General features: G+C 45.2%; 1 protein-coding gene across 2 annotated transcripts in view; it reads right to left on the minus strand.

Annotated features, from left to right (window-relative positions):
• Positions 1 to 561: 561 nt before the first annotated feature.
• The window catches only part of CYYR1 (cysteine and tyrosine rich 1), a 58,223-nt gene continuing 34,212 nt past the window's right edge, over positions 562 to 24,572 (minus strand). For both annotated transcript variants that reach the window (XM_086631570.1, XM_086631564.1), the window contains exons 3-4: positions 3,745 to 3,902; positions 562 to 695 (exon numbers count right to left, since the gene is read on the minus strand). In XM_086631570.1, the coding sequence (XP_086487696.1) occupies positions 562 to 695; positions 3,745 to 3,902 (292 nt within the window). The remainder of the gene's footprint in view (positions 696 to 3,744; positions 3,903 to 24,572) is intronic.

Below are 24,572 nucleotides of genomic sequence, written 5' to 3' on the forward strand. Positions count from 1 at the left end.
CTTCTCTTTGTGATATGCTCATCAGACCAACACGCACAGCTGATCATCGGGTACTATCAGCCTGAAGTAGAAACTGAAAACAGCTTCAGTCATCCTTGTTCTTCCTTATTTCCCTCATTTCAAGGAAAGCCATAACAGGTACTTGAAGACAACAGTTGGAGGTTTCCCCCAAAATAAGCCCCAGCAACTGCCTCTCGTGCTTTCGAAACAGCTTGTTGAACAATTTGCACCACTTGCATGTTCTTACACGGGAAGACCCCCACTCCCATGCACTGTAACAGCCTGCAGCTGCAGCTAAGCACTGGTGCTAAGCACTGTTCATCAGGCACGAACTTACGGGAACTGTTTCTTTGGTCACGCGTTGTTTAATCATGAAACATGATGGTCCAGAGTGGACAGCATTTTTCTTCATCTCGAGCCATGGCAACCCTCCCAGGTTATCTCAACACCTGGCCATGTGTTGATGCAGACCCCATCCTATTTGTCCCTGAGCTGACAGTATTTGTTCCAACAGTGCTGGCTGTTTCAACAGGCAGTTAATATCCATGTGAAGCCATGTAATTATTTCCCTGAATATCCAGGGTAAGGAGGGGGTGGGGGATACTGTATCGAAGTCTGTGGAGTTGGAGTATAAGGTGGAGGTAGGTCAGCTGGGTACTCCATTTCGTATTCGTAACTATATGGTGGTGGAGACACTGAAATAGGAGAAAAAAAAAGACATAGTTAAAAATCTTTTTTTCAGATGCAGGCTCCCAAGCATTTTCTAGTTGACATTCAGACTTCCATACAACAGATGTAAAGTCTCCTGGCAATGCGCTCACTTTTTTTTCAGACTGTCATTATACAGTCACTTTATGTCAATGCAAGTCCTTGCTTATTGCCCTTTCTTTCACTGCTTAGCTGTGTGTCCACTGACAGGTCGTGCCAGTAACAATGTTTGAGTGGCCACATGACAGGCGATACCAGGGTGATGCAGCAGAGCTAAACTTTTTCATGGGAGGAAGGCTGTGTTTTTATCAGATCCATTCCTTTTCACCCCCTTCAGCAGCGACATGGACTTATGTCATCTCAAACTGACAGCATCACCAGGGCTTCCACAGACCTCTCAACCACCCTCTGGATCCCCAAGAGATGTGTGCCGTGCCATGCCATGCCATGCCATGCAAAACACAGCTGAAAGCTGCTCACTGCGCAGCATCATCACACCTTCCAGGGCAAATGCTGGACGTCTTCCCAGGATGTTCCCAGGGCTCGGGCTAAGGAAGAACAAAGCTTTCACCTTGTTCACCCCCACAACAGAGATATCTGAGGAGAGCCCTGCATTTGTAAACTGGGTCAGGCATTTAGAAAACAACAAAAATATTCACAAACAGCTGAAAACATTTTCTCAACTACTTCTAATAACCTTACAGAGGAAGGATTAATTCAGTGATCATAAAGACAGTAAATGCTGTAGAACAACAGCATGGTAGGAACAAAAGGCTCCATATCAAGACCCCATTAGAGTAATCTCTACAAATTTTAAGACCCAGAGCCGGCTTCTCTGTTCATGTCACCACAGACGCTTTCTTATCCCCTCCCTAGATGTCTCAGGCAGACTGGCAGTGAAATAGCACTTGAATAGAGAGGAAACAGAAACGTAGGATGTTTGTGATTGGGGGAAGAGACTCAAATCCCAGTGTGCCATGAAAAGCACTCCCTGGTCTCTGAAAACCCGGCTGCTGCTGTGGCTGAGGCCAAAGAAAGGACATCATCTCATTTGCCATTCCTATCCAAAACAGGTAATGGCAGGGAGGAGGGCTGGTCACAAACCCTGCAGCCAAAGTCAGGTCAGTCATTACTCCATAAGTGTTCATGACAGCGGGGAACACAGAAATAATTTCAGAGCTTCCCCATCCTCAAAAAAACTGCTGCTGAGAGGAAGAACTGCTTGAACTAATGTTTGCACCAGGAATGGGGAGCATGCAGAGTCAAACTGTCTAGATAGAGGTGGAGAGACAGGAGTGAGTCATTGCAGGAGCAGACTTGGAGACAAAAGGACTACAGCCCTGGACTCTTCATTTTGCTCTTGTTTTTACAGCTTGCAGTGACTATGAGATTCTGAAGCAGCTCTTCAGCAATTCGTGGTTGAGGATATTGTGGTTTTCTTTCATTACTCATCCCTCTATGCAAAGATGGTTTTAGTTTAACTGGAAAGTAAGAGCATGAGGGAGAAAGCAGACACTCAGAGCAGTGAATGCGATAAAGGAACACAATAAATATTGCATAGCTTGCCTATAAGTATACATAATGCACCTGGGGTTTGCTGCAACCTTTGCAACAGGAGGGAATATAAAGGCAGGGGCTCTCTAAGAGTCGGATGAAGGGACTTCATCCGTGAAACACTATTGCCTTTTATTACAATGAACTCTCAAGTTATCCCAAGGCAATCGCTCCTGGATTTGTAATTAACAATGCCACTGAAGCAGAGACATAGCTGCATTGTATAAACACCGTTATGCTGCTTCCAGGGTCAGCTTTGCTCTTCAACAATGTGGTTACTTTCAGGTGGTGGGGAACCCAGAAAAATGAGCCTTGCAGACCCCAGCTGGCTCGATGCGGATCCACCTTTAGTCCTCCTGTACCCCAATTCTAAACTGGTGTGAGTTGACAAGCATGGTGTAGAGTGGCTCTGCACTGAGCTAGCTCAGGTACAGCCTGGTGTACCAGCTCCCACTCACTATGGGCACAACTGCACTGGAGCAGATCCATGAGGGGTACCTCCGTCCCCTGGGATGTCCCAGAGCTCAGTGCCAGATCTGACTTAGGCTCTGTGCCTCCCCTGGTGCTGCTCTGCACCTATAAAAACATGATACCAAAACAATGTAAACCCACAGACAAGCCTGCATGGAGCACGTCCAACTTTAAACTTGAGCTAACGAGCACCTCCAGATCTCAGCTAACTTTGACCAAGGCACAACAGGCATCGCTGCACCATGCTCCAAGTTCCTATGAGTTCAGGCATGGTGCCAGGTGGATGCAGAGAGCTAGCTTGGATCCAGTGCCTCTTGCCAGCCAGCAGTCCCTCCTGAGACACATGGCAGAGAATGCCCTGCAAAGACCGCCGTATGCCTTTGTAGAAGTCACCTGGGATCCTGCAGCATCCAGCAGGGCTTATGAGCTCTAGCCAAGTACCAGCCAGCCGAGGCCACATTAGACTCCACATGACACCACTCAAAGTCCTTGTGCTATGATCCACAGACCTCGTTGTCCAGGATTTTCCCTCTCTGTGGTATGTCAGGCCCCCATTGTATCGGGCAATGAAAGGGAGCTGACTGCACGTGAACAAGAGCAAATACAAGAACCAGAACACAAAAGAAGAACAACTGATCCATCGCCAAAAAGCTTCTGGCATGGGGAGAAGGTCTACCCTGCACAATGCAGCATTGCCCTGAGCGAGCTCTCAACGCGCTACTGCGGGCACCGCAAGCCATACAGCTGCGTGAGCGTGGCACCTGGCCAGACCTCATTAGCCCACTGAGTAGCTGAATAAATTAGCCCAGGCAGAGAGCTGCACTGATGAACACTGCGCACGCTGAGCTGTCTTGCGTTTCTCAGCAGGCAGTTGTGCTGTTTCCCTCTGGACTGAGAAGAGCTGCCCGCTGTATTCACATCTCCCATTTAGTGCAGAGCCATAACTATCCAAAGATATGCTCCTACCATGGACGCCGGCACTCTTGCAGGGGTGTCATTTCACTTCCTTACCTGGGTATGTGCTGATAGTGTTGATGTGTGTCGTTCGGATGACCCCTACTCGAGTCCCACGGTTGTTCTTCATGCACATGCAGATACAGATGGCAATCCCGGCAATCACTCCCATTATAAATACTATACCAAAAACAATTCCAGCTATCGCTGTTCCTCTGCAAGGGGAATGGAAACATGCAGTCAGTCTCAGCCAAATCACATCTACAAAACAAAATTCTTTCCTCAGGAGCGGCCCACATTTGAGAAAAAAAGTGCATATTGATTACTGAAAATGCTGCAAATTTTGAACCATCAAGGCATTTGAATAGAAGAAATGAAAGATCTCAGAGACCCAAATGAGAAACTCTTTCAAGGTCGACTTTGCAATTGTGCCAGATCACTCTGCTGATCTACCCTTTGTTAAATCCTCCCATTCCAGGACCTTCTGAATTTAACAACTTTTATATAATACCAAGAATAATTTCTTTCCTTTCCTCTCATCACACAAGACTTTTGTTTTCCTGAAAGCATTGGTATGATTTTCTTTTGAAAAGAAAGAGTAAGTTATCCCTAGTAATATATTCCAGAAGCATTCCGAAGAACCTGCATGTTGTGCTTCCACAGGAACGGTTTTGTCATTGTTTTATCTTAGGTCAAAAAGTCCTTTTGCTGTCCTTCTGAGCCCATAGATTAAGGAAAGCCTCCTCTTCTTGAGGATGAGCAGCAAAAAGCAAAGCAAATGCCCACTCTTTCACACATCTGCTGCTGCAGCCAGCACAAGTATTTGAGGCTTAAACGATTTCTTTTAAAACGGTCCAGAGGAAAGAATTTAGCTCAGCCCCTGAAGTAATGAATCAGACTTTCCTTGAAATTATATAGAGAAAGGAAAGGATGCCTTATTGCACTGACATATGGGAGAAAAACCTCACCAAGAGGCACCGAAGAGCTCCCAACAATACTGAGGGCAAAATCAGCCTTTCTGATGAACCCTAGTTCACTCAGGTTTGTTGTCAGGCACAGGCAGTGAAGCATATGTTATATGAAAGATGGTATTTATAGCCTGCCCTTTTATGAAAAAAAAAAACAGTGACTTGCCAGAAATATTCTTACTCTGTGCATCTCTTCATCTTCCAGCAAAGATTTCACATAGCAATCTTGCTGGCAACTTTTTTACTGGACATTCTAATCAATCCAAACTGATAGCTGGTCAACGTGAATAAGCTCCACTAGGAATTATTGCAATGCAGAGAATAAAACAGGCACTGCAGTTCTACAAAGACAAATATTAAAAGGAGTCTAAACCATAATTTGGCTTCCCCATACAAGTGTGAGGGTACGCAGCAGGTCTGATTTTCAAAATACTGAGAGCCTACTACTGGCTTCCAAAAAGTCAGCAAGAGTCAGGATGGACTCAATACTTGAGAAAACAGACCTTCTATTTAGGAACCTGAATATGAATTTAAGAGCTTGTTTTTAGGCCCCAACTATTGAGGAACTTGGCCAAGATTTGCAGTACAATTACTGAATTATATAGCATAAGTAAACACAGACAATTTGCTGTCTTACTAAAATACACTGCCAGGGAACTAAATTGCTCTCTGCTATTATGTAGCAATGAATGAAGAGTGTGCAGGGAGAGTAAACCTGTTAATATCTTGCAGAATATATAAAGGTCTAATTTTATGAAACCCTAACTCACGGCAGCAAGCACCTGGCTGTAAAACCAGTAGCTCAAAACAGTGATGTGATCAAATGCTTTGGTATTCATCACCATGAGTAACTGCGAAACAACTCCTCCCCCTAAAAAGAAGATAGTCTGATGCTCTTGGAAGACATGATCGAGGGATTTCCAGATTTGCCATCCTGCTCTCTCTGGGAACATTATCTCTACCTTGAGAGAAACTGCCACATGAGAGAACAGTTGGATTCAGGACACACTTTAACACAATTTTATCTTCATTCCAGAAAGTTTTCTTATAACACCACAATTAAAAAATCAGGCATCATGCACGGTACCCCTGTTATAAACAACAGGGAATCGCTACTGCTTTTGCTACATCCACTTAGTGGATGAATCACAGTGCTCTTCGCTGGGATGGCCACATCGCAGAGTCACAGGAACTCTGTTATGCTGAAATAATCCCTTTCCCAGACGGAAGAAGCAGAACGATCCACTGTGGACCAGTGGCCTCAGGTCCTGCATTGCATTTCTGCTTTGTACATGGTCTTCTGCTGCCCAGCTCCTGCATCCCAGGTATGCTCTGCCTGGCTGATCTGCTCAAATCCCAGAAGCCACAACAGCTTATGCACTCCTAACCAGCTGCACCCTGAGGAAAATCCAACTTCCATCCTAAAGGCTGACAGAAGTGGGTAACACACTTAGCATACGTTACCTTGCCAGTGCTAAAATAAAAGTTCTATATTAACAAAGCCCGTTTTAAACACAGTTTAAATAGATCTTGTCTCAGCTATCTCCAAAGACAAAGGTGTCCCATTTGTTCCAGAAGTGGTCAGCCAGATGCCATTCGGTCATCTGCCCTTAGTGAGGGCTTGCACTCTTCATGCGCCGGTGCCTACTGGACACCCCAGCCTCACACCCAAAGCCCACTCTCCCCTTCTACATAAACAGCAACTACTCCAAAGCAATATCTCTCCATTATTTAAATGCTGATTCTGTGACACTTTGCATAAGAAGCAAAAGTATTCACAAGGAAAGGAAAATAGATGACAAAAGGTCTGATATCATAGAATCACGGAATCATAGAACTGTTTGGGTTGGAAGGGACCTTAAAGACCATCTAGTTCCAACTCCCCTGCCATGGGCAGGGACACCTTCCTCTAGATCAGGTTGCTCAAAGCCTCATCCAACCTGGCCTTCAACACCTCCAGGGCTGGGGCATCCATAACTTCTCTGGGCAACCTGTTTCAGTGCCTCACTACCCACAGACTGAAGAAACGATCTTCAAACGCAGTTTCCACCTTTCCTGAGATATTAAGCAGATACTTATACACATGCCAGCTTGCTTTGGGTCACAGAACTGAGATCCAAGCAGTTGCAGTCCTGTAGCTTTTCCTACTGATCCCTTGGCTGTATTGGCTGACTGGCACTATTTTGCTTCTGCAAAGAAACAGTGGCAGGGCAAGACACAGCTGTAGAAAGCCCCTCTGTATCTGCCTGCATCTGAAATTCAAAAAAGGGCTGAAATCCACTGGCAAAATTTCCAAGTTTGAAAAGGCCTCTCAGTCTAAACACGACTATACTGGGAAGCAAAACCACTTCTGCCTGGCTAGCAAACCCAAGTCAGTAAGCAAAATAAGGAACATCCACTAAAGTCTTCTTTTGCTGGTCCCCACCATAGCTCCTGCTGGTATAGAACCAGAAGCATGAACCATGAACCAGAAGCAAAAATGGTCACGAAAGAAAATATTCACCAGCTTAGCTCTGCCGGTAAAACTGGTTAAGTGCAAGTCTTGCTCATAGTTCTGAAATCAGGACAAAAAGCAGTTTAAATAGTTAGACTCACCACTGCTCATGGATTCAGGTTTTCACACTGCAGGGCTAAATTTAGACCACCTATGGATGGTTACGCAAAGGGAGCCTGAGATACAGAGCAAAAGATGTAGGTCACTTTTTAAATCCGGTTACAGCTTGACCGAGCACCAGCAGAAAGGCGCTTGCTGGTCTCAGTGGGCTTTGGATCAGACCCAGTGCCACGCACGCAGAACTCTACCAGGAATCGAGTGTTTGAGTTGAAAAGGATCTGTTTGAGAGGACTTCAGGAGAGGTACTCTCCCAAATATATGTAACAGAATATATATAATGCTATACCACTCTCTGACAGCGAGTCAAAGAGTAAACCCATCCTGATTCAGAGACTTGCAGCCCCTGACACTCACAATAGCCTCCAGTAGAACTAGGAGCACTCTGCCTCTAAACATCAGGCTGCACCTTCTTAGCACCAAATCCTGGCGGGACAATGGTCGTGCAGTAGCTGTTCTGGGCACACAGCACAAAAATAAATGCTTGTTCTTTTTGTGGAAAGCCTGTGGCATGACTAGAACATATGAAGAAAAATAAGCATGTATTTTTTATAAAATGGCAAGGTTTCTCTTCATGCTTAGGGAATTTTTGAAAAAGAAATCCTATAAATAAATATCCTTTATTTTATATTAAACCTTGCTTTGTCTGCCTTTCTCTCACTGATATTTTAGACTTCCGTATAGAGACACAGAGGCATACTGAGATTTTTCATGCTATCACCACTGTAGAGCTGTTCAAGGGAAACTGCCTAAGAGAAAAAGGACACTGTAAAGCAAAAGAAGACCTAGAAACCACACAGCAGAGTCACATAGCAACTAGGAAGTTTAAAATAAAGGGAAAACTTTGAAATGGAACAATTTGAAGGAAAACATTATGCAAAGTACTTCACGGAAGCAAAGCCAATGACAAGAAGAAGACTGCCACAGAAAAACAATGCACAGAAAAGTAAAGATGGAGAGGGGGAAAATAAATTTAAAGCAGTGGAAATGTCAAGAGAAATTGCCGAGGTAAAAATCAGCTATTCAAAGAAACAGCTTTCCACCTTATTTACAGCTTAACACTTCCAGCCCGCCAGAGAGAGCCCTGTGCAGGAGATCAGGCCTTCTGCTGGGTGGCACCACGGCCGTGGCAATGCCAGAGCCAGGCAGGGCTTTCATCACTCTTGCAGATGGCGCGGCCGAGAGAGCCAGGGTCAGAGAACCAGTCCATCAGTGGAACTGGAAGCTTAAGCGTTTTACCCAAGTAGCAGAGGCGTCACCAGCGGTTGCTCCAGACTGCGACTGCTGGGGTTGAGATGACTGGAGAAAAGGAGAGAGGCTGAAGAGTAACCCTGATCCTTCAGGTCTTAATGAGTGGGAATGGAGCTCATGTAGCACTCCTTTCCCCCTCCAGAAGGCTACTAATTTGGGAGTTAAGCAAGCAAAGTGGATGTCAAATCTGCTCGAGACAAATATTGCCCCTGTGGTCATCTCTGCTTTGGGGACAGTGGATCTTGGTGGCCTAAAAATCTTATGGCTCAATAGGTTAGTGTTTCCTGAAGGAAGAATGATTACTGAGTAGATATCCATTTTCAAATGCATTGCCAAAATTCGGGAGCCAAGTCTCCATGGCTCACACTGCTATATGGCAGGGACTTTGTAGCCCGTTGGCATTATATTGCCTATTTTTCCTTCTCACATTCAGCCCTAACTTCACACATGGTATCACGTGGAGCATGAAACTTTGCCGGGGACTGGTTTACTAGCACAAAACTGCAAGGAAAAGAAAAAACCTTTCAGTCAGGTTTTCCAGAAAGCCCACAGACTGTAATGCAAAATGTCTTAATCCCTGAGTTCCTCGTGAGACTGTTCACCCTCATTTCCCACCCAGGGACCCCCAGCGAAGTGTAGGTCCCCAAACAACCCGTGTCACCGCAACTGTGGGATGATGCATAGCATGTCTCCCTGGCTTCCTCCTGCCTCTCAGGCATCCTCACCACGGGGGCACGCACAGATCTGGCTCCAGGTCAGGGCAAACCAGGCAAGGGGACAGATGCCAGCCCAGCTTCACTGCATCAGTAACCTCCAGCCATGTCCTCACATCCCAATGCTGCTTCAGCCTCCCCCCAAAACCCTGCTGCTGAGGCTTGGGCTGCCCTCCTCCACTCACACTCATGCCTCCACACCTGCCTCTCCTCCATACCTGCCTCTCCTCCATGTGCTGAGACAACCCCAGCCGCTGGCACCATTCTCCTCTGAGGATGCTGTGAGGCTGATCATAGAATCATAGAATTATAGAATGGTTTGGGTTGGAAGGGACCTCAAAGTTCATCTAGTTCCAACTCCCCTGCCATGGGCAGGGAAACCCTCCACTACACCAGGTTGCCCAAAGCCTCATCCAACCTGGCCTTGAACACTTCCAGGGATGGGGCATCCACACCGTCTCTAGGCAACCTGTTCCACTGCCTCACCAACCTCATAGTGAAGAATTTCTTCCTTAGAGCTAATCTAAATCTCCCCTCTTTCAGTTTAAAGCCATTTCCCCTTGTCCTATCACTACACGCCCTTGTAAAAAGTCCCTCTCCAGCTTTCCTGTAGGCCCCCTTTAAGTACTGGAAGGCTGCAATAAGATCACCCCGGAGCCTTCTCTTCTCCAGGCTGAACAGCCCCAACTCTCTCAGCCTGTCTTCAGAGGAGAGGTGCTCCCGCCCTCGGATCATCTTCATGGCCCTCCTCTGGACTCGATTCAGTAGCTCCATGTCCTTCCTCTGTTGGGGACTCCAGAGCTGAATGCAGTGTTCCAGGTGGGGTCTCATGAGAGCAAAGTACAGGGGCAGAATCATCTCCCTCCATCTGCTGGCCACACTTCTTTTGATTTCCATTTGCACGTCCTTCCATGTCCCCACTGGGCAGCACCCCCCTGCCCTCTGGGTGCCTCAGAGGCAGTGCGTGCTACCTAGCACTGATTGCTGTCCCACATGCCCAACTCTTCAGCTTTTAGTTGTGTGACTCTCACATCCCAGCCTTTCTTGCATTTGTTGTCCTTCACAAGCAGGTGGTTTCTCTTGATTCCTATTTTCCTTTATCCCTCCCCTCCCTGGAACACCTCTAAAGGCTTTTGTAAACTGGGGAAGCCACTAGGGGCAAGTAGCCAAAAAGACACCCAGGGAAGACCATAAGAAACAGGAGAAAACCTGTGTTTCTCTCCTGGCCTCCTTCAATGTTTCACACACCTTAAATTCTTCACTATGAGGTTGGTGAGGCACTGGAACTAGTTGCCCTGAGAAGCTGTGGATGCCCCATCCCTGGAAGCCAGGTTGGATGAGGCTTTCAGAAACTTGATCTAGTGGAAGGTGTCCCTGCCCATGGCAGGGGGGTTGGACAAGATGATCTTTAAGGTCCCTTCCAACCCACACCATTCTATGAATACTGTGTTCAGTTTTGGGCCCCTCGCTACAAGAAAGACATTGAGGTGCTGGAGCGCATCCAGAGTAAAGCACCTAAGTTGGTGAAGGATCTCAAGTGCAAGTCTTATAAGGAGCAGCTGAAGGAACTGGAGTTACTTAGCCTGGAGTAAAGGAGGCTGACGGGAGACTTTATCGCTCTCTACAACTACCCGAAGGGAGGCTGGAGCAAGGTTGGTGTTGGTCTCTTCTCCCAAGTAACAGGTGGTAGGACAAGAGGAAATGGTCTCAAGTTGCACCAGGGGAGGTTTAGATTGGGTATTTGTAAAAATTTCTTTACTGAAAGGGTTGTCATGCATTGGAACAGGCTGCCCAGGGAAGTGGTTGAGTCACCATCCCAGGAGGTATTTGAAAGACGTGTAAATGTGGCACTTATAGACACACTTTAGTGGTGGAGTTGGCAGTGTTAGGTTAGTGGGTGGACTTGATGATCTTAAAGCTCTTTTCCAACCTAAACGATTCTGTGATTCCATGATTTCACTGACCTTTAGCATCACACCCGGCAGTCAATTCCTCTCCATCCTGCAGGAGCCCCGTCCTACTTGGCTGTACTGCATACAGGAGCGGCTTCATTCCTTTGAACAGCCCAGCCACCCATCCTTGCACTTTTTCCCATCCTATTCAGTTGTTTTCTGAGAACCGCAGCAGAAGCACGTATGACACAGAGGCACAATAACATTTACTTCTCTGTTTTGTTGTTAAATAATCCACGGTATTAGATAGAATCATAGAATCATAGAATAGTTAGGGTTGGAAGGGACTTTAAAGATCATCTAGTTCCAACCCCCCTGCCATGGGCAGAGAAAGCCTCCACTACACCAGGTTGCCCAAAGCCTCATCTAATCTGGCCTTGAACACTTCCAGGGATGGGGCATCCACAACTTCTCTGGGCAACCTGTTCCAGGGCCTCACCACCCTCAATGTTAAAAATTTCTTCCTTATATCTAATCTAAATCTCCCCTCTTTCAGTTTGAATCCATTTCCCCTTGTCCTATCACTACACGCCCTTGTAAAAAGTCCCTCTCCAGCTTTCCTGTAGGCCCCCTCTAGGTACTGGAAAGCTGCTATAAGGTCACCCCGGAGCCTTCTCTTCTCCAGGCTGAGCAGCCCCAACTCTCTCAGCCTGTCTTCAGAGGAGAGGTGCTCCAGCCCTCTGATCATCTTCGTGGCCCTCCTCTGGACTCGTTCCAGTAGCTTCATGTCCTTCTTCTGTTGGGGACTCCAGAGCTGAACACAGTATTCCAGGTGGGGTCTCACGAGAGCAGAGTAGAGGGGCAGAATCACTTCCCTCAACCTGCTGGCCACACTCCTTTTGATACAGCCCAGGATACGATTTGCTTTCTGGGCTGCCAGCACACATTGCTGGCTCATGTTGAGCTTCTCATCCACCAGCACTCCCAAGTCCTTTTCCTCAGGGCTGCTCTCAATCCATTCTCCACCCAGCCTGTACTTGTGCTTGGGATGATCTGTTTTTCTTGACTGTCAAACAGTCAGGAACTAAGATTTTATGACACTTTTTACCATAATATCAAGCCTCATTTCTGAGAGGTAATATCAGCCCGGAGCTCCTCAATTTGTGTGGGAGTTTGGGTTGTTTTTCCCTGTATGCATTACATAGTGTCAATGGGCCCTGGATTTCCTGCCTGGACACAGGCTAAAGCTAGCACAAGTGAACTTAAGCCATCAGTTTTTCCAAAGCCCAGCTCACTCTGCAATACTATATCAATTTAGAAACTATCATTGCAGAAGTGATAGAGCTCCACAGCAGAGATGCATTTATATCGGCATAAAGGTCTTTTCATCCTGCAATAGCTCATGTCAGCAATTTTACAGAAATTTGACCAAGTATGGCAAGAAGTTGTTAGAAGCATGTGAAGATCAGTATCCTCACTCTGCCTTCACTATGTTTCATTACCATATTAGTGCAAGAAAGACGTTTCACTCTCAGTCTTCACTTTGCTCAGCTGATCTCTTCCATCTCATCATCTTTCCTAATTTCCAGCACTTTTTTAGTTCTCCAATTAATTTATTGCCAACTCTCTGCATCTATGATTTGCTGGCACTGCATCTCTAGAATAATATTAATAATAATGCATGCAATACATTTTGGAATACTACTGCTAATACTAATAAATACCCTTTAATGTTCTTCCCTTCCAGGCATTCAAAAAGAAGCTGATAAGTGATTTTTTAAAACTCATTCTCTCATAAAACAAAAAAAATCAATGATCTTTGATCTTCTGATCCAGCCATTGACATTGTGAAAAACGTACTCTTTGGATTCTTAATCAGACTTGATGTTATTTGGAGGGAGGGAGTGTTGGGCTATTTATTTAATAAAGTTGGCAAATGGTGGTTTACTTGGACTGACAGCAGAAGTGCAGCAGTCTCACGTGCCTTTTTCTCCCACCTCCGCCGGTGCAGGCAGACCTGCTCTGGGGGGTTTGTCCCTCTCCATGACTGTCCCTTTATTTTCATAAGGACAAAACCATGTAGTGAGTGATCCTCTGAGACCAGCTTTGCTGTCCAGGGTGTTTTGGCTTTATGGCTGGGGTATCTTGAGAACCCCATGGCAAAGCTGATGGAGAAGCAACTGCATCAGCTGGGATACCCCATGGCTGAGCCAGCAGCCTTCTCACCACACAGTTTTACAGCTCTGGAATGCAGACACCAGGGTAGCGTGGACTGAAAAGCCATCCAACTTGGGAATCAGTTAAATAGTGAGCTAGCTGCTGCCTCCCATTTTAAGTTAATTAGTTTACAGAGTAGCAACTCAAATGGACCAGGCTTGACTTTGAGGCTTTACTTTGCAAGTTGTACTTAGACAAAATTCCTACTAGTGCTTCCTTTAAATACACATTTTACCGCAGGGAGGAAGGAGATGATTGCCTGCTTCTGTAAACAAATCCCGCCTGCCTGTTAAAACCGGGTACAGACTGTACTTGAACAGTATTTCCTTTCTTTCGCTCCTACTCAGCTGCATTTAGAGGTGTGTTGTTAATGTTTAATTCCTCCCAAATAGTTTCCTCTGTGCCGTCCTCTCTTTACTTTGTTATATTTGCAAGATTATTAACTCAAGCATCAAAATATCCTGAGTAACAGCTGTACAATGAAAAGTAGTGGGTAACCATCCCAATTCCTGACCTCCTTCTCTGAGCTCCTTGCGGACAGGTCATCACTTTGAGACTACTCTATATTGTTAAGCTACATAATCTTGCAAAGGGTTAAAAGATATTAGAATCATAGAATCATAGAACTGTTAGGGCTGGAAGGGACCTTCAAAGGTCATCTAGTCCAACCCCCCTGCAAGGAACAGGGATATCTCCAACTAGATCAGGTTGCTCAGGGCCTCATCCAACCGGGCCTTGAACGTTTCCAGGGATGGAGCATCCACCACCTCTCTGGGCAACCTGTTCCAGTGTTCTACAACTCTCATGGTAAAAAATTTTTTCCTAATATCCAACCTGAATCTACCTCCCTCTATTTTAAAACCATTACCCCTTGTCCTATCACAACTGCCCTCCTGAACAGCCTCTCCCCATCTTTCTTGTAGGCCCCCTTGAGGTACTGGAAGACCGCTATAAGGTCACCCTGGAGCCTCCTTTTCTCCAGGCTGAACAGCCCCAACTCTTTCAGCCTGTCCTCATAGGAAAGGTGCTCCAGCCCTCTTATCATCTTCAATATTACATTCTGTCTTTTAGTATTGCCAGTGCCTGAGCAATAGTGTACCTTCTATGGCTTGTTAAAAGGCTGCTGAGCCACTGAAGCGTAACTGGCACCCTTGCTGTGCTGGTTTTGGCTGGGACAGAGTTCATTTTCTTCACAGTGGCTACTATGGGACTATGTTTTGGATCTGTCCTGGAAGCAGTGTTGATAACACGGGGATGTTTTTGTTAGCGCTGGGCAGTGCTCACACAGAGTCAAGGCCTTTTCTGCTTCTCACACCACCCCACCAGTGAGTGGGCTGAGGGTGCACAAAAGCTGAGAGAGGACACAGCCGGGACAGCTGACCCCAACTGATCGAAGTGATATTTCAGACCACATGTGATGGTTAATACACAGTGATGTTATTAACTGATCACGGCTAAGCAAATTCATTTTGATCAGTCCCAGCCTGTCCAGCATTTTCAGCAGACTAATACATGCACACATGCAGATGCTGGTTTTGAAACATTAAGTCTATCTGTCTGGCAGTTCAAAAATTTCGGAACACTGCCAGGATGTGAAAAAGAACCCAACAACGCATATTTAAATTAAAACAAGAGAATAAAAAAAAATCAGAAATATAAACGTAATTGGGGGAAGGGGAAGCTTTTTTTTTTGACCTTTTACGTGAAAGAATTCTGATTAAGATACTCTAAGGTTTCCAGTGACCACTCTTTACCCTTATGCTCTGCTGCTGCTTCTCTGTCCTTGCTTTGCAGCAGCTCCTCTCGCCCCACCTTTCCCTCTCAGACATCCTGTGCTGTTCCCTGCAGTCATGACCTTCCCTTGCTCTGTAATGTGCTTCACATGCTCGCCTGGAAAGGAAACAGAAGCTGTAATGCAATTTCCACTTTCCAAAACGATCCTTACTGTGCTTATTAATCCAAGGCCCTACCTGACGTTGACTTAAACAGAAAATTACAGCACACTTGTACCTAATGTAGCCTTTGCTTTAATTTAGGGATTTTTTATTCTTTTTTATGCCTGCAGTTTGCATTGCTAGCTGAGCCTGCCATTTAAAACACTTTCTGAATCAACAGTAAGGGGAGAGGCTGAAATTGATGCTCAAATTCCAGCCCTTTGATCATCCTAGTGCAAGAGGTCAGGACAATACGGTGGACTTCCAAGAAGATCATGAAGTTAGTAACCCCCAGTAATAGTTCACTTTTGGCAGCCAGGTTATTGGGTATAAACACTTAGAAGAATCCCAGGAATATTATCTTTCTGGTAGTTCTTAACATAACTCTTTCTGATGGTAATTTTATTTACACCAGCTTCTACAGACGCTTGACTTTGCATGCTCCATGAGCTCAGTGCTGGAGAATCCCACAGCTGCCCCCTGGGAAGCTCTTGCTGTAGGAGCCTGACTTAATATTCTGACTTCTGGACCTCTTGCTTGTCACATCTTGAAATCTCTGAGCAATCAACAGTCAAACCTGCCTAGTTTTTCCCCATGCATGCATCTAGAGCGTATTTTGACCCAGCCTGAGGCCAAGCCTGTAGAGTCACGTTGCCAGAAAAGGTTGATAGTTCGGCACCTTTTAGCATACCTGCTGCCTGCTCTGTGTCTGTACAAAGCCCGAAGCCAGACACGTGTGATGTCATTTTGATGTGCCAAGGATCATCCTGCACAGAGCTATTTTTTGGTAAGTGAAACAAGTGAGCAGGAACTAAGGGAAAGGGTCAAAAGACAGGGCTCTTAACTTTTGCTCCATGAGGCAGAGGAGCACCAAGGCAGGATGGAGGTAACCCACAGATTAATCAATTTTAAAAGAGAAAGAATTGTGATGATTGTAATTAAAAAGAACAGCTCCTCACTATTTCCAAGGCAATTGGCTAAACAGAGAAATAAACGCTAGATGTGGAAACCAAAGGAGAGCTCTGCCACACTCAGGTCACACTGGGACCTGATTCCTGGACAAGGCATCCTCCAGGCTTTCCCACAAGTGGTCGCGCTGGCACAGCAGAGACCAGCACTGCGTGGCTCAGGAGGGCAGTGCTGGAAAAGACCTCCCCTGCCCATTCCCAGTGGGAGCACAAACTCATGCCAAACTCAAGTGACCATGCACCTCTGGACCAAAACTCAGTGACTGAGTGAATCAAGGTAACAACACGTTATTTCCCTGCCAGTTAAATCCTTTCCATGACAGAGTTGTCTCTGAGAAGCAAAATGCCACTGAATATAACTCTAAGATAAGGTTATTATTTGGTTTACTAATGAGAAATCTCTTTGTATTATGTAAATATGGCTCTTCTAGGTTGCAACCCTGGCCTTTCTAGGTTCCCCTCAGGAGCTCCTGAAGAGGGCATGCTTCAAGCATTCAGTCTCAAAACACTCTAACAGAGGCAGAAGCCCAAACTTGGTACCTTGTATTCACTTCGTGCTTCATATAAAAAACTGCATGTTGCTGACTCAAGATCTCTTTCCCAATTATGGAAAAATAGAGGCCAATAGGAACAATTTTTCCTTCTTGGTGGTCAGCTCTGAAGACAAAAAGTAACCTCGATGGCAATCTAGTAGCTTATGTAAATTGCTAAGTAAGACACACTTTTAATATTGAAAGATTTCTGCCTGGATGCAATGTAGCCCCTAAACACACAGGTGGTGACTCACTGCAAAGAACTGCGCTATCAGCTCCCAACAGAGAGAGCACAAGCCCAGTAAGAGCTTTCAGAGGAATGAAGGCCACAGAGCGCAGAGGCAGAAGACACCAAGCAAATGCCACAGACATATTAAAAAACTGACTGCAGCTCTTCCGTGTGCAAACTGAACTGGAAGAGCACCATAGAGACCCTCAACCCTGAAATGCTCTCTGCTCATTCAACCCATTTTTCAGGAGTCCACCGTTCGTTCACCCTGAAGGCGAAGCACAGATATTCCCTCTGGCATCTTAGGATATATCCTCATCACCTATTTAAAAGTTGCACGGGACCTCAGATCCTTCAGAGTAACTTCTTTCCAGGGAAACACTGTTTCTTCATAAATTGCCTCTCTCTGAAGTAAGTACTGTCTTGGGAGAGATCAGCAAACACCCGAACACAGCAACGCCAGGAGTGTAAACTGTATTTATCCACAACATCACTGGAAAAGCATCTGAAGAGTGAAAACTAATTGGAGGCTTTGGCTCCCCATTGCACCTCCTGGAAAGACCAGCAAGGCTCCTGTAGTGGTTTTAGGCTGATCCAGCAACTAAAACTCACACAGTCTCTCCTTCTCCAGTAAAGTAGAGAGGAGAGAAAAAAAAAACAAAGGGACTGAGGGTTGAGACAAGAACAGAGGGAGCACCCACCAACCATGGTCCTGGGCAAAACAGGCAGAGCTTTTCTCAAAGCAAAACAGTTTATTAATGATTACTTAGAAGGACAAAGGGAAACAAAAACCGATTTCTTGAGAGGACAGAAAGAAACAAAACCAGATCTTAAAACCGACACCTTCCCCCCCCCCTTCCTTTTCCTCCCGGCTCTACCTCCTCCCCCCAGCAGCACAGGGGGCAGGGACTGGGGGAGTGCAGGTCAGTTCATTCCGTGCTGTTACTGCTGCTTCTTTCTTAAAGGCGAAGGAGTCCTTACACCCTTTTCCCCTGCTCCAATGGATCCCCTACCCACGAGGAAAAATCCACAAACTTCTCCAACGTGAGTCCAGCCCACTGGAAACAATCCTTCCCCACAGATTGCTCCAGTGTGGGCTTTACCACAGTCTCGGGTACTTAGGGAGCTGTAGCCACTCGCTCCGGCGTGGGTTGTCACGAAGACTCCAGATGCCTCTCTGCCTTGCCGTGCACCCCAACACGACCATCCTCAGGCTCAGGCATCTTCTCCCCACGGGCTGCGAGTGGGTTTCTGCTCCACTGAGGCCGTCCTGGTTGCAGGGGGGCCGCCTGCTATCTCACCATCAGCCGCAGGGGAAACTCGGCTCCGGCACACCTCCTCCTGCTCCGTCCTCACTGACCTGCTGTTGATGCGGCTGTTTCTCTCAGATCTCAGTCCTCTCCAGGTGAACTCAGCCCAGTGGGCACCCCGGGAGTGGGGTGCCCCCGAGCTCCCCAGCTGGCTCCGCCGCCGCCATTCTCCGTGGGCAGCGCCGGCCCGACGCAGGCAGCTGCCCGGCCGGGAGCCAGGGAGCGGGGGCAGTGCCCTCCTCCCTTCTCTGCTCGATCCTGGGCGAAGCACCTTTTCCGGTTCCTTAAATAGGGCAATTCGCAGAGGCGCCCTATTGGCTCAACCCCGAGGGGGATGGCAGTCTGATCTGGTGGCCGGAACTCAGCCTAACCCGGTTCCAAAACCGGGGAGGTCACAGGGAGCAAAACCCCTCTCCTGCCACCAGAACCACCCCCCCCCCCACATCAAACCATGACAGCTCCTGGTCCTTTTAAACGAATGCCGCGCAGATACCAGCACCACGAGGGAGGGAGCACCAGGACCTGCTTGCTGAAGCAGTGCCAGGGCTGGTGCCAGTTACCCAGTGACTACATCTGCAACTAGAAAACAGCTTTGATGGCGAAAAGCCAAGCCCCTTCCGGTTCCTGCAAAGCTCAATGCATGTGACGTGCAGTTCACCGTCCTTCCCTAACTAACCATACTGTTTCATTTGTACTCTTTCACTGGCATTAGTAAGCTATAAATTACTGCTAGAGAAGAAGCTTATTAACTCTTCTTTTTTTTTTTTTTTTAACCTTCTTGGAGATTGAGAGAGGAAGGAGAGAATTTTGCCTTTTTATGCAACAAAGAGGAAGACTGTAACCAAAAACCCTTATTCACTGCAACTACAAAGTGAAAATAACACAGAACAAGACAAAGCAATAAAATACCTGAAAATGAACAGATGCCTGCAAACAACACTACTTTATGGACTTGAAAAAAAGGTTTTTGACTTTTTCAGAAACCTGATTCTCAGAACATAAACCGTGGCCTCAAAATGCATTTATAATTTATTAAATTTCAACTCGAAAGATTTTACTACTTTTAGAATTCTGTTAGACAGACAAATGAAAAAGATGTAGGTTTTTTTTGACACTGAATAATCCGAAGTGGTTCCTGGAACATCTGGAAGAAAAAATTGGATTAAGAGATTAAAAACTAAATATCATAAATTATTTGATTCCATTTTTAAAAGAAAATAATAAGTTATGTGCATTGCCTGAGTAACGGTGCAATAGCTTTTTAAAAAGGCAGTGCTAGCTAGTACTGTATGTTTTGAGTCTAAATAAATCTATCTGGGCTTTGAATTACCCAACATAGGGATTTTTCCCTCATATCTTCCAATAAAAATAATAAGACATTGAGAGTTTAATTTTAGAAATTCTGGAGCAGAGTGAAAGAAAAAAACTGGTTTTTCATCTTCTCTTTCCATCTCTTTTTTCTAATGTGCTTTAATATTCAATTCTTACCCTGTGAAAGCAATAAAAGAGCCTCTTCTGCATTCTTTTCTGCATCAGATTTATAGCACCAATTCCATTTTTCTTTCTTATTGTCTCTTCCTAGGTGCTGTGTTAGAGCTTATGAGGACCACAAAGACCCACCGAGTCTAAGCCAGTGGACATTCTGGCTCTAAGTCACCATTTACAAAAACCTACAATGAACCTGCAAGTATTTACATAAGTCTTTGCAGGATTCGAACCTTATTATGTAGCATAAGCAAATTATGGTTTTAGTGGTTTGGAATATCCTTGTTAAGCATGCATGAAGTGCCATTTACAAATGTAAAAGGAGTTAAGTGCTTGACTATATGAATCATTTTGTGTTTCTGGAGAAAAGGACTATGAGTCAGAAAACTAAAAAAACCTGAAAATTAAACTGTAGTTACAAAAACATGCTGTGGCTCTTACAGATTCCATAAAATGATGAAAGTCGTTTTATCTGAAGGCAGCTATGCTGAGAATGCAGAAGTCACCGCAAGATAAACACGTGCGCACATGCTACATTAAGTAACATTGAGCTAGATTTGACCTCTTCCACCTCAGGAGCTGTTTGGGGGCTGGAGAAGAGCCAGTTACTGATGAATCAGCAACAACTTCCCCTGCAAGTGCATGGAATCCTTGCTCATCTGCCTGCACAGCTTGGACAAATGACAGGGAAAACCCACCAAGCAGTGAGGGAGAGCCAACCGAAGATCCAGTCCCTTCCTCCGCTTTCCCAGGAGACAGGACATGGCTTATTTCTGTAGAGCTGTGCAGAAGAGACACCCTTTTGCCCTGGTCCCTTCCTCACAGGTTTTGGTGCCACTTTATCTTGCTTTTTACGCTAATGAGATGTAGCAATTTAACTGCCTTGATTTCTTTTGGCACAGAGCCCAGTGCCTTTTTCCCCTCCTGTGCAGGGAAGGTGAGAAGCACTTTCCCTGAGGGCCTCGCTTGGAAACCTCAGGAATGAACTTAAACATATGCTTAGGCTTAAATATCACACTCCCAATGAAGTCAACAGACTTTGTGTACTTTGCTGAATAAAAGCCTAAATCCACTGCCTGTCAGACAATTAAAATGTTATCCTTCCATTTTAGTTTTGCCTAAGGTAACAGCTTTGACGCTCGCTCGACTATTTGAAAAGAAACGTTCTGCTCTCTCCTCTCGGAAACGCGAGGAAGCCTGGCAGAAGGCTCTCCCATGCTGTGATTATCACATTTGACAGTAGTTAAACACAACTGGGAACACCAGAGCGCAGCCAACCTTCAGGAGTCCTTTGCCATACTGCATGCTCTAGTAGGTTCGTGCTCTTTAACAGGGCTGAGCACTCGTCATGGCTCTGTGAAACAACAACGGCATCTGCAAGCCAGAAGGGCTCATATCCATGCAAATATCTCTGGCAGCAAAAATAGAGATGTAGTGATGAGCTGAGCCATTTTGACAGAACGATCTGTAAACATAACATTTTGCAAAGTTTCCTTGAGGCTTTAAGTACTGCTGTTATGTCACGACCTGTTACTAATGTAAACTACACCATTTTGCAACAGTGTGAAGGAAGTGACTGAATGCTGCTATATGGCTTGCATAATACTCAATATCAAAAGCATCCACAACCATTAAACCACATATTGATACAGTCTCCATTAAGATATGCTCACAGGGTCAATTTTTTTTCAAGTGTCACAGCCCATTACAGTCACTTCAGACATACATGCAGCTGCTGGAAGGAGCAGACAAGTTGGTCAACAGTGCAGAGAAGTAACACAGCAAAACGTTTCCCCAGGAAAACGGACTGAATTCTGTCCCTTGGTGTAAGCGAATCATGCACACCACCAACTAAACAAGAGTTACACTCCTGAATCCAGAAACGCACTTCAGCCTACACAGTTAACTAATGTACCGAATAGAAATGTTGTGATACATGCACGGACATCTACTCAGCCACACAGCAGCCCCCCCAAAACAACTCCAGTCTGGAAACACCATCACTCAAGAAGGGATCAAAAAAGCAATTTCACAGTTTTATATCAAAATGGCGTATCAGGGTCAATTTAGAAACGTACTACTAGAATTAGCACACTTGCAGAGGAAGCTTGCAAAAGAAAAGATTTTCAATTATTAGAAGGTTATGGCTTTGAACTGCTTTCCAGAAGATGCAGCAAGGGTTAGTGACTTGAGAGGTGTGAATATTGAGCTTGGCACATTTATGAAAGCAATCAGACGATGGGTTGCCTGTGATAGCGAGAGCCCGGTCGCAGTGACCCAGGAGTGCAATGCAAGCAAACTTCTGAATTCAAAGCTAAGCTGCAGTAGGTTTAAAAAAGAAAATATGCAAAGACATCAAAAGGCCTCATGTCTCTCTGAGTCACTGCTAAGTCACCAAAGCTCTGGGAAAGCTCTGGGCTCAGAGACTGAGAGAGGGATCTAACTGGCAGTCTCCCTTCCAAACTTCTCCAAATTTTCAGTTCTTTTCTTTCTGGAGCAGCTGCATGCATCAACTGTTCCCATACAAAAGACAGGAAGACTCTTGTATTAAGCAAACATTTAGTCCAGCATAGATATTTATATCCCATCAGGACAAACAAAGGTAAGAGAGCGCCCTCAGACAGGTCTCGTCATGACGCGGTAGTGGCATTCTTACTCACATGCCTGACGGTACCAGAAGCATGTTACAGACCAGCCAAGCTGAACTGCCACCTCGATTAAACTAATTGTATTGTATAGCAAACTTTCTGAGGTGCAAATTAGGTTTCCCGACTCTGAGGAAGACAAGTGGTAAACGAAAGAACAGAGTGATGTGAAGCAAACACAGATGGTACAACAAGGCAAAGGGGAATCTAAGAGTAACTACATTGAAGAATCAAAGAGACTAATAAAAGAAAGTATTAATTGATCCCCTCTGTGCTGCTGAGGATCTCTCCTTGTGCCTTTCAAACTTCAAAGGCTACTCGCATTCAAACAGGCCAAGTTGAATGCGAAGGTCCTGACTCAACAAAACACTTCATCACTTAAAGTGAAACATATGATTAAATGCTTTGTGGCACTGGGACTCCAGTGCTTAAGGGGAATGAGGAAAGCAGGAACAGAAAAATCAGTGGCAGTATGTTGGAAATGGCAGAAGCAGCAGAACACACTCATCTAATACGTGACGTGAGCTGAAACAGAAGGCGGCTGGAAACAGAGTCAAGAAATAACAGGGTTTTAAGTGCCAACAGCCTAGATGACATAATGGCTGAGAAGGTCTCATCCTGAAGTGAAGCTAATGAGGCACACTGATTTCTCTAGAACAGATCAGGATCACTGTTTTATGAGTGGTGGTGCTCTACCTTTGGATTGTGCTTTACTTTTCAAACAATGGCCTTGCTGCTTCTCACCCTTCAAATGAATAATGACCATTTCAACCGGACTGAAGGTTTGGGACAAGCATGCTTTAGGAACAGGGCAGCAACGGCATACACAGAACATGGGAGTAAGCAAGGTGGGGGCGATGAGGGGGTCGAAATTCTAGTCGCCTGACATGAGAGCATCCAAAAGTATGAGAAATGCACCAGAAACCTGTGGCTGTATCACCTGGCACACACATACTCCCATCACAGAATGAGACCGTGTCATGGGCGCCACCACGTTCTGGCCACACAATGAAGATATACCCAGACACGAATTGCAAAAAGGGTGACGGAGAATAAGAACAGCAGTTGAGTAAGGTGTCAGGTGCATTAATTATCAAATTAGCCACTCTCGTATTTGAGGAAATTCAATCACTGCACAAAAGCAAAGCACCACCAGGAACAATAAAGAAAAATTGTAAGACTTCAAAAAACAGAGCAAAGCAAAACATTACTGCGTATAGTGAAGAACCTAGATAAAACAGTGAAAAATATGATGGTGTTTTATCATACAGTTCTCATTTTCAGGCTTTTGCAACAGACAGCTTACACTCTAAGTGGCTTTTTTGCAGTTTCACTATTTCATACTTCAGCTTTATGTGTCTGCCTGAACAAAAACCATGACTTAACAATCAAGTAAATGCATTTTTATCTTCCTGTCTTTAATGCTACTCTCTTGTCTACAGCACTGAATGGAAGGTAAAGTCGATACAGATCCCATAAATCAAGAGAATACCATGACCGGTGTATATGACTTGACGGTATAATTTAATGGACGTATTTCCTGCCATAAAAATGCACTTGTGCCTTTCTTACGACCTGCCAGCTTGTGAGTAATGAAGTATGTGATCTTCTAGCTACTTAATTATTGTACTGTTTCTGTAGTTTGGTTTTGCCTAGAAATTATTTAATAATCCTTTCCTCCACATTGTGTTTCTACCCTGTAATTATCTATCACATAGATAATTACAAAGAAAGAGATTTACAGCTTCTTTTTTTTCTGATAGAGAACTCATGTGGATAAAGTGACATACATGCTTGCATGTTTTATAAAACTTTAATTTCAAACACCAAGATATCACTTGATATCCTGCTTTCATGTCCTGCACTCACCAAAGACAAGAAAACTTCTAGCAGGACTGCACCAATGACAAAACCCCATTATTTTTAAGCAGCAGTTTGAATTTTTTTAAAGTGAGTGGAAGAAAGTAAATTAAAAAGTAGTCTCTCCATATTTCTAACATCTAAGACACTTATTTCGGAACTACTGTTCAGTACACGCCTCACAGAACAGTCACCACAGTAAGACATAAATACCGCAGCTGCCAAAGAAGTGGCATGACGTATCGAAGGAATCATTCCAGTCCCACTGT

This window comes from Tauraco erythrolophus, chromosome 1 (assembly GCF_009769465.1).
Source record: "Tauraco erythrolophus isolate bTauEry1 chromosome 1, bTauEry1.pri, whole genome shotgun sequence".
NCBI lineage: Eukaryota > Metazoa > Chordata > Aves > Musophagiformes > Musophagidae > Tauraco > Tauraco erythrolophus.